Source organism: Heteronotia binoei, chromosome 8 (assembly GCF_032191835.1).
Source record: "Heteronotia binoei isolate CCM8104 ecotype False Entrance Well chromosome 8, APGP_CSIRO_Hbin_v1, whole genome shotgun sequence".
Lineage (NCBI taxonomy): Eukaryota > Metazoa > Chordata > Lepidosauria > Squamata > Gekkonidae > Heteronotia > Heteronotia binoei.
In genome coordinates this window covers 60,186,463-60,202,083 of record NC_083230.1, presented here as the reverse complement: position 1 = coordinate 60,202,083, position 15,621 = coordinate 60,186,463, and the positions used below count along the sequence as shown (strand labels likewise).

General features: G+C 39.9%; 1 protein-coding gene across 3 annotated transcripts in view; it reads left to right on the top strand.

Moving 5' to 3' along the window:
* PPFIA2 (PTPRF interacting protein alpha 2) overlaps positions 1-15,621 on the top strand; it is a 487,757-nt gene that overhangs the window by 409,694 nt on the left and 62,442 nt on the right. For all 3 annotated transcript variants that reach the window (XR_009555743.1, XR_009555744.1, XM_060245141.1), the window contains 3 exons: positions 327-356; positions 4,902-5,032; positions 10,152-10,306. Coding sequence is in view for 1 of the 3 variants with exons in the window: in XM_060245141.1 (XP_060101124.1) it covers positions 327-356; positions 4,902-5,032; positions 10,152-10,306 (316 nt within the window). In the remaining 2 variants the exon portion in view is untranslated. The remainder of the gene's footprint in view (positions 1-326; positions 357-4,901; positions 5,033-10,151; positions 10,307-15,621) is intronic.

Below are 15,621 nucleotides of genomic sequence, written 5' to 3'. Positions count from 1 at the left end.
AATAGAGGGAAATGAAGAGATAGCTAATTGCAAGGCTGACGTTTATTTTGGGGTCAGAATCCCTAGAGGATTGTATTACCATTCCAGATAGTTGTGTGAATCTGTTGTACAGAGATAACAGAGGTTTTGTGTCATTCTAGAAAGAAGAAGGCTCTAGTCCATGAATATTTACAAAGAAGGAATTTATCTTAAAATTATGTATTGGGTTTCATTACAATTATATCAAGTGTTATTTTCTGTTGTTGCAAAAATGAAAAACAATTTGTCATCAATATATCTTATTGATCTGAAATTTCTCCTCTGTTTTTCTTTGAAACCAACTCCAGCCAAGTGATCTTAGGAAGCATCGGAGAAAGGTATACTTGCATATATTTTAATGTGTTTTAATGAAGGCTTACCTTATTTTCGCTGATAGACCATTAGTCACTAATGTTCCCATTAGTTGTCTGAATCATTTTATAAAATGGATTTCTGTGGTTGTTTTCGCACTCACCTCCAGCCGGTGCAACCCCCCTCTTCACTGCGCAGGATCTGCGCGGATTTCGCTCTAAATGCCGCGGAGCAGCCTTTTGCGCCGGAAACTCCCGGCGCAAAAGCCGCTCAAACGTAAATCGCCAAAAAGCAGTTTGGCGTTTGCGCGGCTTTTGCGATGGGAGTTTCCGGCGCAAAAGGCTGCTCCGCGGCATTTAGTGCGAAATCCGCGCAGATCCTGCACGGTGAAGAGGGGGGTCGCGCCGGCTGGAGGTGAGTGCGAAAACGACCAGCATTTGTAATTGTTGAGGAAACTTCAGAATATTTGAGTCAAACCAAGTTTTCTAAACTCAAGTAAGGTTATTGAAGTTTGAGATGTACTAACTAATAAAGAATAATGAATAAAATCATTTCTAATGAGTATGTATAAACTGAGGAACCCTCACTCCAGGAAATAATTGCACAATTTCTCAAGGGCTTGAACTGGGTGTTTTTTGTTCCCTCACCTAATTTTTTCCTTTAACTGCTCTTAAACATTCCATCCATTCTGGAACAAATTCTAGTAATCATTGGGCCTGGGGCGGAAGCTTGAGAAGAGTCTTCCTTTTTATTAATGTGTTTTTTCTACATACCAATGTGTTTTTTTCCTACATAACAAGGAGCCCCCAGAGTATATGAAGACCTTTACCCATATCTTTGAGGAGCTCTGCAGTATGATTCTTGTTTTCCATACAGGGACCAGCTAATGATGTGATAGTGATGTGAACACAGATAGTGATGTGAACACAAACATTTTATTAGTTAGCTTCACAAAACACTTGACATGCTTCTAAATAAAGCAGGAGTCAAGTTGCACCTTTAAGACCAACCAATTTTTATTTAGAACATAAGCTTTCATGTGCTCTTAAGCACACCATCAGATGAGGAATCCAGCACAGTGAGCAAAGCCATACATAGCTGAGCAGAGCCATACATAGCTGTTAGGCAGTGGCCCAGAATGCAACATGATACAGATTTAAGAACCAATGACAGTGAAGTAAAATTATCTGGTAGGCAGTGGTTTAGAATGTAAAATGGTACAATGACAGAATAGTAAAATTAACAAATTGAGCAAACCTTTGATCTGAGTAGCATGAGCATGTGAAAGCAACAAAACAGTAGTATGTCAAAATGTAAGATTGTCTGTCAGTGACAATGGGAGATGAGTTCAATATATGTAATGGATAAGCAACCAAAGTCCCTGTTTGAGTGTGTCAATACAGCTAAAAGAGAAATACATTGGATAGTGATGTTCTTGTCCACCTAATTTACTTTTTAACATGTAAACATCATTCTAGTTTGCCATAGGAAAAAGGAATACAATGAAATATAGTGAAAATGGGTAAAGTATATGTAATGCGATATACAGCCAATATCCCTATTTTGAGTATGTCAGTACAAATAATTATACTGATACACAATTCTAAAAGATAAACACATTGGAATACTGTGGATGTATAGCTATACTCACTGAGAGTGGGTTTAGCATCTGTAATAAGATAAAACAAACCTTTTTGGAACTAAAGTACCCACCTGATGAAGTCAGGACACAGATCAACAAAGCCAGAATGATACCCAGAGAAAACCTGTTACAAGACAGACCCAAAAGAGAAAATAACAGAATACCACTAGTGGTCACACACAACTGTCAACTTAAAACAGTTCAACGTATCATCAACAACGTACAACCTCTTTTGGACAGTGACAGCTCTCTTTCAAAAGCACTGGGGGGTAAACCTTTTCCTGCACACAGACAGCCCCCCATTCTCAAACAACTCCTCACCCACAGCAGTACAGCATCTCATCTGAGCATGGACATCAGTACCAGAGCTTGCAATAAACCCAAGTGCCAACTTTGCTGCCACATATACTCAGACAACACAATCACTGGGCCTAACAACATTAACTATACCATCTCAGGCTCATTCACTTGTTCATCTTCCAACATGATATATGCCATTAAATGCCACAATGCCCTGCTGCTCTCTACATAGGGCAAACAGGATAAACCCTATGCCAAAGGATAAATGGACACAAATCTGACATTAGGAATCACAGAACTGAGAACTCTGTGGGAGAACACTTTAACCTTCTAAAGCATTCAGTGGGTGACCTCAAGGTAGCTGTTTTACTGCAAAGGAACGTCAAGAACAGAATGGAGAGGGAAATTGCTGAATTACAAATTATTATGAAACTTGGAACAAACACCTCTCCAGGACTGAACAGGGATATTGTTTTTTTATCTCATTACAGATGCTAAACCCACTCTCAGTGAGTATAGCTTTACATCCACAGTATTCCAATGTGTTTCTCTTTTAGAATTGTGTAATCAGTATAATTATTTGTATTGACATACTCAAAATAGGGATATTGGCTGTATATCGCATTACATATACTTTACCCATTTTCACTATATTTTATTGTATTCCTTTTTCCTATGGCAAACTAGAATGATGTTTACATACTACTGTTTTGTTGCTTTCACATGCTCATGCTACTCAGATCAAAGGTTTGCTCAATTTGTTAATTTTACTATTCTGTCATTGTACCATTTTACATTCTAAACCACTGCCTACCAGATAACTTTACTTCACTGTCATTGGTTCTTAAATCTGTACCATGTTGCATTCTGGGCCACTGCCTATCAGCTATGTATGGCTCTGCTCAGCTATGAATGGCTTTGCTCACTGCGCTGGATTCCTCATCTGATGAAGTGTGCTTAAGAGCACATGAAAGCTTACGTTCTAAATAAAGATTGGTTGGTCTTAAAGGTGCAACTTGACTCCTGCTTTGTTCAACTGCTTCAGACCAACACAGCTGCCCGCTTGGATCTGTGCTTCTAAACAGTTAAGCTACCTAAATATTATACCTTTGCGAATGAGTTTTCCACTCAAACGTGATGACATCTGTAATGTAGCTATTGATCTTCACCCTGTTTGTGAAGTCAAGCAGACTTGTTATTACTCAGTACTCAGTATTGTATATAGCACCTTAGTTATGGCTCCTGCTAATTATTTATTCCTATAGCATATCAGATCTATATCCATGTTACCAGAATAGTACAGATGTAAGTACTATTTCTAACAATGTCTATAGGCTACCAAGTTGGTTTGACTGGATAGCGCACATGACCATTTGGACTGTTTTAAGTGTGTGTGTGTAGGGGGGGTGGTTCCCATTACCCTCATAAGGCATTACTGTGGGCCCAGTCTTCTGTTTTTCCTCCAGTTCTCTGGCCTTTTATACCTTGATCACCAGTTCTTATGTTCATGATTACCTTACACCCTGTAGTCTGATTTTGTCCTAACTTATTTCTAAGGTGCATTCATTTGTTTGCTTAAGAGCTATGTTTTCCTCCATTTCCTCCCTCATCAACAAACCCCACACCCTCTACCCCAGGGGGCCCACAACCTTTTGGAGTTTGCAGTTACTTCAAAATAACTGCCACAGGAAGCAGAGACAAACCCAAAATGCCTGACTGGGGGAAGGAGAGAGAAAGAGATTATGGAATAAAGAGAAACAAATGTAAATGGCAGTGGGGGAGAAAGAGAAAGTCTAATAAAAATAAGGAAAGCCTGAAAGTAAATGGAGCACAAGTCCAATTGCTTACAAGTCCTTTAGACTGGTCTCTGTGGTGTCAACTATTGAATGAATTTATTTATTTTATTTTCATTCAATTTATATCCCACCCTCCCTGCCGAAGCAGGCCAATGACAATCCCTGCCTTTCGACCTGCCCACTTTCTTAAAAGCTTGCCCAGAGCCAGGGGAACTACTGGTAGGCACCACATTGGGGAACCCTGGTCTGTCCAAATTACTTCAAATACACTGTTTGCAAGATTAACAAATTTCAGTCAACATATAAAAACACCATATTAAGCTTGAACCCCGTGGCACCTTTAAGACCAACAAAGTTTTTATTCAAGGTGTAAGCTTTCATGTCCATGCACACTTCTTCAGAAACACAAAAACTTGAATAAAACTTTGTTGGTCTTAAAGGTGCCAATGGACTCAAACTTTGTTCTGCTGCTTCAGACCAACAAGGCTCCACACCAGAATATAAAAACTCAGCCACTCATTCTTAATGTCTATAAGCAGGTCCCAGAAACTACGTGAGATGTGGAAGATGTTTTCTCGCTTTCCCTCCTGGTATAGTTTCTGGAACTTTCTATGCATTTGGACACTTTTAGGACTACCCATGTTGGTTTGGTGTCTGTCTAGTTTACCAGACTTGTCTCATGATGCCTAATAGTTCAGTTGGCTTGAAAAGGTTTATCACTTGCAGATGTGTTGAGGTTTTGCACCATATTAAGTTGCACACAACTTAGAAAATGGGATTCTAAGTAGAATTTCCTGCTAATTATTTATTTGTTAAAAAATATTTATTTGTAGATTGCAGTAGTTGATGAAGATGGACATGAAGACAAAGCTACAATAAAATGTGAAACCTCCCCTCCTGCAACACCCCGAGCCATTAGAATGACTCATACTCTACCTTCTTCATACCACAATGATGCTAGAAGGTAAGGAGTTCATTGCTGAAGGTGTTAATTAACAAATAAGATGCATTCACTTCACATTAATAAAGCTGTATGCTAATTTGCTGCTTACCCTCTACCTATATGTATGGACTGGCAACTTCCATTTATCTGAAGAAGTGTGCATACACATGAAAACTTATACCTTGAATGAAACTTGGTTGGACTTAAAGGTGCTGCTGGACTTGAACTTTTTTTCTGCTGCTTCAGACCCACATACTGTCGCTACCCACCTGAATCTGTTGTATAAGTCAGTGATGTTACCTTGGCATTCTTTCCCATGGAATAGGCACAAACCCATTGAAACTTTGAAACAGAGGCTTCTCAAGGCAGACTTCACTCCATCTCTCCTGATTCCCTGGTTGTGGCTTGCTCCCTTTCTCTAGTGTGTCAGACCTTTTAACCTTTCTTCTCTCAGCTGGGAGAGTTTCACTTTGGCCTGTCCCAAGATTGGGTTTGAGTCCCCACATATGTTGTCTTGGCCCTTTTTCAAACCCCTACCATGGGCACATATCCCCAAACTTTTATGGTCCAACTCAGGATACCAAAATAGCCATCCATTTTGCCCCTTCCTGGCATGTGAGCAAATAGTAATTTCCAACCTGCTTGTCCCCATAAAGGAGAACTCATCTCTTCTCAGCCTAAACTCTGAGGTGTCTATGGCTTAATTCCCAGGGAAAAATGTTTTCTCTGAGATCAGGGCCTAACGGAGTATTAATCAAGGTATACTGCATTCCTCTATCACAACAATACGGATTTAGCAAGTCCAAGGAGGAAGTAATGATAGCAATAAGTATTCATGCACTAAATTTAGCTAGTCCCAGTAACCTTATAGTCTAGGTTTTGGCTAGCCTATGTAGGAAAAAAGCCATGATAGGGCAGTGATTTTTAACTGTAGTGATAACCTATGTGAATTCCATACCTCTGAACTCTTGAAAGTTTCAGATATATAATCCATGAACATCATTTAGAATATGTTAAGTGGCATTTTGTGGGGCTTAGTTACATACCTTCACATGGAACAAGAATTGCTTCAAACAACTGCTATGTGTGATATAGAATGCTTCTAATGTGCAATCACTCACACATGATAATACCACTTGATTGAATTCTGTTATACACTGTGAAATTGGGGTTATTATTATTTCAGTTATTCATGTTCTGCCCTACTGTGAAACACAGATATATTGGATGGGTTACATTGTATTACTCAGATGCTATCTTTTTATATAAGACTGTGTTAGCAAAATTGCAGGGGGGGTCTCATCTTTTTATGAGGAGGAAGAGCAGAGAATGGTCCTGGTAGAGCTTAGGAGCTGATCTTTTTCCAATAATACAAAGGTACAGTATCAGAAGGAAGACTCCAGAGTTAAGATTTTTTTTTAATGTTTACTTAGAAAAATATGTAAAAATACAATCACACACACAAGCAGTACAAAAACACAAAATCAAGAGCTAGAAAAATAGGGAATTTTAGTGATTGTTGAAGAGGGTGATATTACCTGTTCCAGATGTACAGATGTCCATTTAGAAATTAAAGATGGAGACGTGCACTGCCATCATGCCATGTCTGAGGCCCATTACTTAGAGTAATGGGGGAACAACCTATGTGCCCAGATTGAACAAGGTTTGCTCTCATGTTTTATAGTCTTTGGATGGGTGAAGACCCTCCCAGAGCTATGATGACTCTTAATAGTCGTTTGATGGATCTTTCCTGGGTTCCTGAATGGATTCCCAGTTCAAGACAAAAGAAGTGAATTACCCTTAATAACTGGTCATGAAGAATCATCATGATATAATGTTTAGCGATAATTTAACATAGATATTGAGGGAAGGGGACAGGAAGGAGAGGGTTGTGTAAATAGGTCTACAAATTAACATAAGGTAACAAAAAAGGCATCAGGATGGACTAATGGAAACAGGAGGGATTAGCCAGCAGTTGCTATCCAGAGATTAAGGTATGAGGCATACTTTACCTGAGACCCATTGTTTTACATGTTCCATTGCGGAGTGTGTGTGTGGAGTGTGTGTGTGGGGAGGAAACTTAGCATGAGGCTGCTGCTGTTCTACTGAACCACAAACACTTTCTACATGCTGTATTTCATTCCAGCATGGCTTCTCTCTCTTGGCCTGCTTTTTGCAATGGATCATGGTTCAGAGTGAAAGACTGGAAGACCCCATTGTGAGGAACCCCGGTCAGAGGCTTTACTCGGAGGTGACCACTTTAAATTTCTCCTCAGTCACCTTCCCTCAGTCCCTCAGTCAGACTCACAGAAATCCTATCAGAACTAGTAATAATTGGCACCAGACGGTTTTAACGTTAACAACCACAAAATATTTATTAGGTAACAAAAGACAAGGAGGGGGATGAAGTAATATTGATTATAACTGTTCAATACGCAGGAGGCAAATCAGTTGGCAGTGGGTTGGCAGAATAAAACAATTACAGAGAGACTTTTTCAGGCTGAGGTAAAACTATAACAAGTCTTTGGCAGAAGATCTTAAAAATAAACAATAAACCAGGCAGGTTTCAGAGTCCCACTAGACTCTACCTAACACAGGCTGTCTGTGCCTTCTGGACACTCAGAATGCTGTTTCTTCAGATGTTTTACCCTAACTTAGGCAGTGCCAAATCATATAAATAACAAACTTCAGTCACTCTTCCACACACACATAGAGAACTCCTGACTTGTGTCAATATTCTCCCTCACAGACCCTTTCACACTAGCTATCTTCCAGGACTCGCACCCCTCTATACCGATGCATCTCAGCCCCACATCTAGTCCTCTGGTCTGAGTCTTGGGTACCTCTGCTGACCCCCAGAATCCAGTTCTCCCCTCAGTGTGTAATTGTGTGATCTAGTTTGTACTTGAAGATTGCCCTGATGCACCGGCAAAATCTCCCTCAGAGAGTTTCAAACCAACTGAAAACTTCCTCTTCCGGACAGAGTCCACTCAGCTCTGTCTGCCACAAGGAGCTCAGCCACTCTGGCCGCTCTCAGCACCTTGTCCAGTTGGTTTTACAACTGCCCGGCCTAAGCCCACTGTCTTCACTTCAGACTAGTATATTGAAGACTTCTCTCGAAGACCCCCTGGCTCAGACTAAAAATCCTGAGTTGATTTTCTGCTGAGCATACCTCAAAAGGATACTTTTCCGTTGCTTGGGCAACGTTCCAGCCAATTGCTGCAAGCCTGTTCCCCAGCTACTCAGGCTAAGGGCCTGAGTCCGTCACACCCATCTCTTAGTAGGGTGCTTCCCCAGGTGGAGGCAGCACCCCTGGGTAACAACTGTTTTGGTTTTTTACAAATCTGAAGTGTAAAAATTAAAAATTAAATTCTTATAAAGAGTTTAATCTCGTAAAGAGTTTAATCAGAATCATCCCAGTAGGCAGCCGTGTTGGTCTGAAGCAATAGAACAAAGCAGTAGACAAGTGCACCTTTAAGACCAACTAAGTTTTATTTAGAATGTAAGCTTTCGTATGCTCGTAAGCATATGAAAGCTTACATTCTGAATAAAACTTAGTTGGTCTTAAAGGTGCACTTGTCTACTGCTTTGTTCTAATCAGAATCATGTCATTGTTTATATGTTAATGCTTTTGCTATTGTTGGCCGGTTGTGGGGAATCTCTCAAAAATGTGTTTCTTCATCAAAATCTAGTAGGAAGAAATTACCTTTCATTACATTTTTACTTTGCTCCTGATCAGAATAGAGGGATATCAGGTAAGACAACTTCCCCTTTTGGGAAGGTGGGAACCGTGACTGATCCCACACCCACAAAAGAGAATACAAAGATCAAGATCAGATTAAACTAAGTGCTTATTAATTTTTTAAAAGGCTGAACTGCAGTGGTATTTACCCTATTCCTGCAGTCACCTTAAGAGGCTACCTGATTATTTTGCCAGCATTTGGGCAATCCCACCTTGACTCCAAAGCCAGAGCACTGCATAGCTGCCCTTAACTTATCCTTGTCTGCACACCAAAACTGTACAATCAAGGTCATTCCCAGCACTAGTCAACATGAAGGTTCAGGACTGTGAGTTCGCTCTTCAGGCACTTGCATTTTAAGTGCTCAGTTTGGTTGCCTCCCACAATCATAAGATGCCTTAGATGCTTGCCAATGTGATTAAAATACCAGTGAGCCCATATTAAACCTGCCATCTTAAAGCCAAACTACAAGTTTGGCTGTTTTGGCACTTGAAAAGGAGCGGAGGACAAGAGTTCCTGGAGCTACCATGTCTGTGCCTTCCATCACTTGTAGTTTGGTTCTTAGTGCCTTACCAATAATAATAATAATAATAATAATAATAATAATAATAATAATAATAATAATAATAATAATAATACTTTTTATTTATATCCCTCCCTCCCCGCCAGGGCAGGCTCAGGGCGGCTTACAACATACCAGTGTACTCTGATTAGGCTTATTAAATTCTAAACCCCTCCCTACCATCCAGTATGAAGCAGGTGAAAAAGGACTACCTCAAAGCCAATTAGAGACAGACCCAATTCCTGCTCTGTCCAGAAGCAATCAGCTGTTCCCATACTGTTCTTAAAGGGAGGAAGGGTATGGCAGCTCTTTCAGCAAAGAGAGGAAAGGTGAGAGAGTACTAGCTTAAAATAGCCAATCCCAAGTTCCCCACTGATTGGCTAAGCAGCATCATTCTATCCTGCCCACCCAACAGTCTTGTGCTTTCCTTTTTCAAAGTGTGGGGGGAGGGGTGCACCAAAAACAGCTCTTAGTGATTATAGGAACCAGTCTTCTTTGTAGTTGAGATCCATTTGAGTCCCATCAAAACATCTAAAAAATTTCTGGTCAGAATGACTTAAATAGGAATTTGATGAATTATGTCTCCATTCTGTCACCTTTTGTTACATTCAATAATCTTTATGGGTATTAGTAAGACATGTAAATAAGCCATTATGCGGTTCTAAATATTTTAAATGTGATGTAGGAAAGATATCATCAGTAACCTGATTAATGTTTCCAGTTATGAAGACACTCTTATTAAATTCCAGATAATTCGTTTGCACAGCTGCTTAGAAGGAGATTGGACCTCATAAGGAGAATAACATATAATCTTTCTCTCTTTTTTTGTATTTTATAGTAGCTTGCCTGCTTCCTTGGAGCCAGAAAGCATTGGTCTTGGCAGTGTCGGTAGCAGCCAGGATTCCCTACACAAAGCTCCCAAGAAGAAAGGAATAAAGTCTTCAATAGGACGTTTGTTCGGTAAAAAAGAGAAGGCTCGACTTGGACAGCTCAGTAAGGAATTAGTTGCACCAGGCTCAAGCTGCTGATTTCCAGTTATTTTTGGATGATGGTGTAGTTCTTTTTTGGTTTTGTTTTCCAAAGACTCATTCCCCTCTTTTAAAGTAGTGAAATCTTTCCCACATATTCCTATTACTGTAAAGAGTAGTGTCTGTCATGAAATTCATTTTCTTCTACATAAGCAAATGTCCTAGAAGAAGTTCCTTTTTGTTTGTTTATATAGGCCACATTTTTAGAATTGTTTCATGTGTGGCCATGAAAGACAATGCAAATAAAAGCCTTGGACAACAAACATATAAATTTGTACACATGTCCACATCATCTTCAATTGTGGTTTTAACATCATTCTAACTGAAAACATAGTAAGCAAGAACTAGGAGCACTGTGAAACTTAGAAGCTCTTATATCATTGGGGTGGGGGATCCCAATTAAAATATTTTTTGTTATCCCTGTTCATCATTCTGCTAATCAGCTAGTGTAATTACCCATACGTTTTTTCAGGTATGCAATTCACCCTTTATTCTTTTATTAGTCAGACAGCTCTAAGTGGGCATTAGTGAGACATGTAACTAAAAATATTCCTCCCTTCCTTATTTTTTCATCTTCTGTCACCCATTGCAATGAAAGTTCTGTGCCAATCAACAGCATCAGTCAATACACACCATTCATATTCTCACACACCTCCTTTGAACAGCTTCAAGAAATAATTAAGAGTAAAAATTTGCTTTCTGGAAGTAGGTTATTTGGAATGGGTTTTTTAAAAATAAAATTATTGCTTGTAGTCACAGTGCTACATCTTTTAGAAAACATGTAACAGATGCTTCTGACCTTGATGCCTTGATGAAGCCTGTTGCAATACAACCTACATAGCACCATAATAACATACACATAATTAATTATATTGTTGTCAGTTTCCACGATACTTGTAATATTTCAAGTAGTTCTACAGCATTTCCTTCAAATTAAAAGCAGACACTTGTTCTTTACTTTCTATGATTTTATGGACAAGATGTAGCAGAAAACACAGGTGAAGCTCTGGCTGATTTTACATTGGGCAAAAGATCCAGTAATGCTGTGCTTTCAAAAGTGATCATCTACATTACAATGTGCCTTGACATCTGTCTTGTTCCGGTGTTTTGGCTGTCATTTACATTTAAATTCCTGAATTGGCTCTGACACCGTTTTCAGCATGGAGTTGCCCCTGACTTTCCAAAACTACTTTTGAATGAGGGTTTTCCAAGAAGCACATTCCACAGGACCATAAAGATGATATCTTTCCTGGGAAACAGGGCAATAACTCGTTTCTCAAGAAACAAAGGAACTCTTAAACCTGCCCGCCTCCAGTAAAGCAAGCAAATGTGGAGGGGAAGTCCAGGAGCAAAATTTTGAGTGTAGATGAAAAAAATATATTTCAGATTTCTAGAAGGCGATTTCAGTGCTCAGAAAATCAGACCCAAACATGAATGTAGAATCAGCCTTTGATATTTATGAAAGTGTCTGCTTATTTAGAAAATAGTCACTGCTTTCCAACTGCACAGGTTGCAGATACTTAAAATATCTTGTCTAGCTCTAGTTTTCAGTTTAAAACATTGACATGCAGTGGTGCCATCAGAGTCTGACTTTGGGGCAGAAATTCTAGGCCTAATTTACAAGTTCAGCAGCTCTTAAAGCAGGCTGTAGTTTTGCATTTAGAGGTATAAACTGACATCTAACAGAGGTCATAAGAGTATTAACCAGACTCTTAAATTTCCTAATTGCATCACTGTTGATGATTGTGATACCAAAAGCCCCTGCTGGCATTGTGCCTTTCTCTGTCTGACCAGATATAAGTACTTACAGTCCAGAAAGGGCAAGCTTCTGTCACCTGAACAGAGGCTGCCTTGATCAGCTGGAACTCAGATGCACAATAGAAACACCCAAGCAAGGCACACGGGAGGAGTCATGAAAAACTCACTCAACAGGATTCACTCACACCCACGGAGTTCTTACCTTGTGGGAGCCACCAATTACCCCAGAGGGAACTGCAGTTTAAATCAGGATGGTTACTCCACTGCCTCATCACTAGCTGAGAAATATCATCTGGCCTTCCAGTATCTTCATTCATGCCTCCAAACATAAAAAATAAATGATGTTAAATAGCCAGTGACCATTTCATCAGCAGCCTAGTCCCAGCAAGATAGTAAGGCTGATCCTGCTTTGCAGGCTTCACATTTCCTCATCGCCATGAGAATTCACTGAGATTTTTTTTTTTAAAGTACTGGTAAATATGTTGATTGACACCTGGATCAGTGCTGCAGGGTAACACATTCTCTGCTTTCCTTGCTTAAAAATTATTTTTTAAATTTCTTGTTTAAAGCTTACTTTAATAATAGTAATGGAATCTCTGTTTCCGTTCCACTGAAGCCCAAAATGCCCTGTGAAATGATGCTCCTGGGAGATACTGCCCCTCACATAGGAGCAACATGAGGAAGATTCAGTCAGAGGTTAGCTGCAAGATAAAAACAGCCCCCAGTCAGAAGTGTGTCACAGGAGGAAGGGTTCAGGAATGCCCCCCCTCCAGTTACCAGAAATTTCCACTGGATACAATCCATGGTACAGTCTTTGGGCGTTTTCGCACTCACCTTCAGCCGGCGCGACCCCCCTCTTCACCGCGCAGGATCTGCGCGGATTTCGCACTAAACGCCGCAGAGCAGCCGGAAGAGCCGGAAACTCCCGGCGCAAAAGCCGCTCAAACGGAAACTGCTTTTTGGCGGTTTCCGTTTGAGCGGCTTTTGCGCCGGGAGTTTCCGGCTCTTCCGGCTGTTCCGCGGCGTTTAGTGCGAAATCCGCGCAGATCCTGCGCAGTGAAGAGGGGGGTCGCGCCGGCTGAAGGTGAGTGCGAAAACACCCATTGTGTTTCAAAGTTTATACCATGATAAGCCGCAGATGGTCAGATGAAATTGTGTGGAAAATTTCCTTGTTCCAGACATATCCAAATGTAACCTTCCATGTTGCTGTATAATAAGGGAAAGAGAACAAGTTTTAAAATCCTCACATATTTCTTGTCAAGAATATTTTTTGGCTTACTGTGGACTGTGGTTGATCTTACCAATGATGCTTTTCAGTAGAGGCAACTTCTTCTGAATTGTCCTATACTTGAATACAAAGGACAGGGGTATTGTGTCTGATTTAAAAGTTCATGCACATATGTTATTATGTCTTGTCTTTTTGAAGATCCGTGTAGTCAACAATACATACTTTTTGCCCACAGTTAAATGCATTTTGATGCCAAAGCCTCATTTTATGCATGCATGGATCCTGCATAATAAGCAGGGCTCTTTTCGTAGCAGGAACTCCTTTGCATATTAGGCCACACATCCCTGATGTAGCCAATCCTCCAAGAGCTCACAGGGTTCTTCTTACAGGGCCTACTGTAAGTTCTTGGAGGATTGGCTACAGCAGAGGTGTGTGGCCTAATATGCAAAAAAGTTCCTGCTACAAAAAAACATACCCTGATAACAAGTGTGTATATATATATATATATATATATATATATATATATATATATATATATGTGTGTGTGTGTGTGTGTGTGTGTGTGTGTATATATATATATATATATATATATAAAATATCTGTACTTATATACAAAGAATGTAAACGTGCCCTATGATTGTTTCTTATACAAGGCAGTGATCAGATCTGAAGTTGAAAATCACATCATTTATTGTCTTTTTCTGTGGTACAGTAGGATACTTTATTTGTTTTCAAACATGAAAACTTGTTTTAGCTACATTTGCTTTTGGCTGTGAAAATAGTACCTACTTGACTAAATATGACAGAACTTTGTTTACATTATTTATAGTCCTTTCTCTCTGAGACTCAAGGTGGATTATATAGTATAAATCAATAAAAACCAACAGGATGGTACAGCCAATAAACAGTGCTATAGAATTCTGATTGTACCGATCAGAAGCCAACCAGAAATCTGAAACAAAATGAAAACAAACCTGACAGGATAGCATAATTATTTAAACATATGTTAAAAAAATATTAACCAGATTTTTACTAGGGGCATTTAATTTTTTTAAAACAGTATTTTCCAGTTTGGGAAAACTGTCAGTATTTTTTTTAAATCGTGAATCACAATACCGGTATGGTATTTGGATCCAGGATTTTTCAGCAATCCTGAATTTTGGGGGGTCCAATAGACCTGAGGGGAAAAAATATTGGTTTAAAAAAGCCAGTCTAATCCTGGGGCTGCATGATTAATATAGATATAAGCAAGAACAGGTCTTCCAGTTTGAGACTAAGTAAACACATGATGTTTCTCTTCTATAACCACTAGTTACATTGTGTCATTTTAATTTAAAAGCTCACACTTGTACAATGTAACATTTCCTGGGGATTAGTGCTTCCATTGGCTTATATATTGCTTGTAAGCACAGGGTGTTTTCGCACTCACCTTCAGCCGGCGCCGCGACCCTCTTGACGACGGAGGATCTGTGCTGATTTCCCACACGAAGCGCTGGAGCAACCAGAAGAGTCGCCAATTTCCGGCGCGAAGCCCGCTCAAGCGTTTTCCTGCTTCTTGGCGATTTACGTTTGAGCGGGCTTCGCGCCGGAAATTGGCGGCTCTTCTGGTTGCTCCAGCGCTTCGTGTGGGAAATCAGCACAGATCCTCCGTCGTCAAGAGGGTCGCGGCGCCGGCTGAAGGTGAGTGCGAAAACACCCACAGAGTTTACTCCTAGGAGGTAATACATTCAGGCATATGTACTGTGCGGGCTATGAGCAGAAGTCTGGCATACTGTACATAGGACTCCCCTTTGTGATATCTAGGCTACACCTCTTTTGTGATATCTAGGCTACACCTCTTTTGTGTATCTTTATCCAGTCATCCCTATGGAGGGGTCTGGACAGTAGTTCATTTTGAGACAGCAGAAAGTGTGTAGAAGAGAAAGAGGTGATTTCAGTATATACATTCATTCAATTTTCACATTGATGGAACAGACTGTGCAACATTTTTATGGTTCCAAAAAACCAAAAAATCTGTTTGGCCCGATGTGACAGTGGGGCAAAGAACACGTGAAGTTGTACTTCTCTTAAATGACTCTGAGTTATTTCTTTTCTTCAGGAAGCTACTGTAGGAATACATTCAACAAATTTCATTCTTTCATGAGTACATAAGAAGCCAAAGTTCCTTTAGCATGAACTCAGGGTTTATCGTATAGTTTCTATCTAACCTTCAGTATAAAATACAATTAACCACATATTTAGAGTCAGAGATTTTTTTCAGTGACTTTATAAAACAACAAAATTCTAGAAGAACT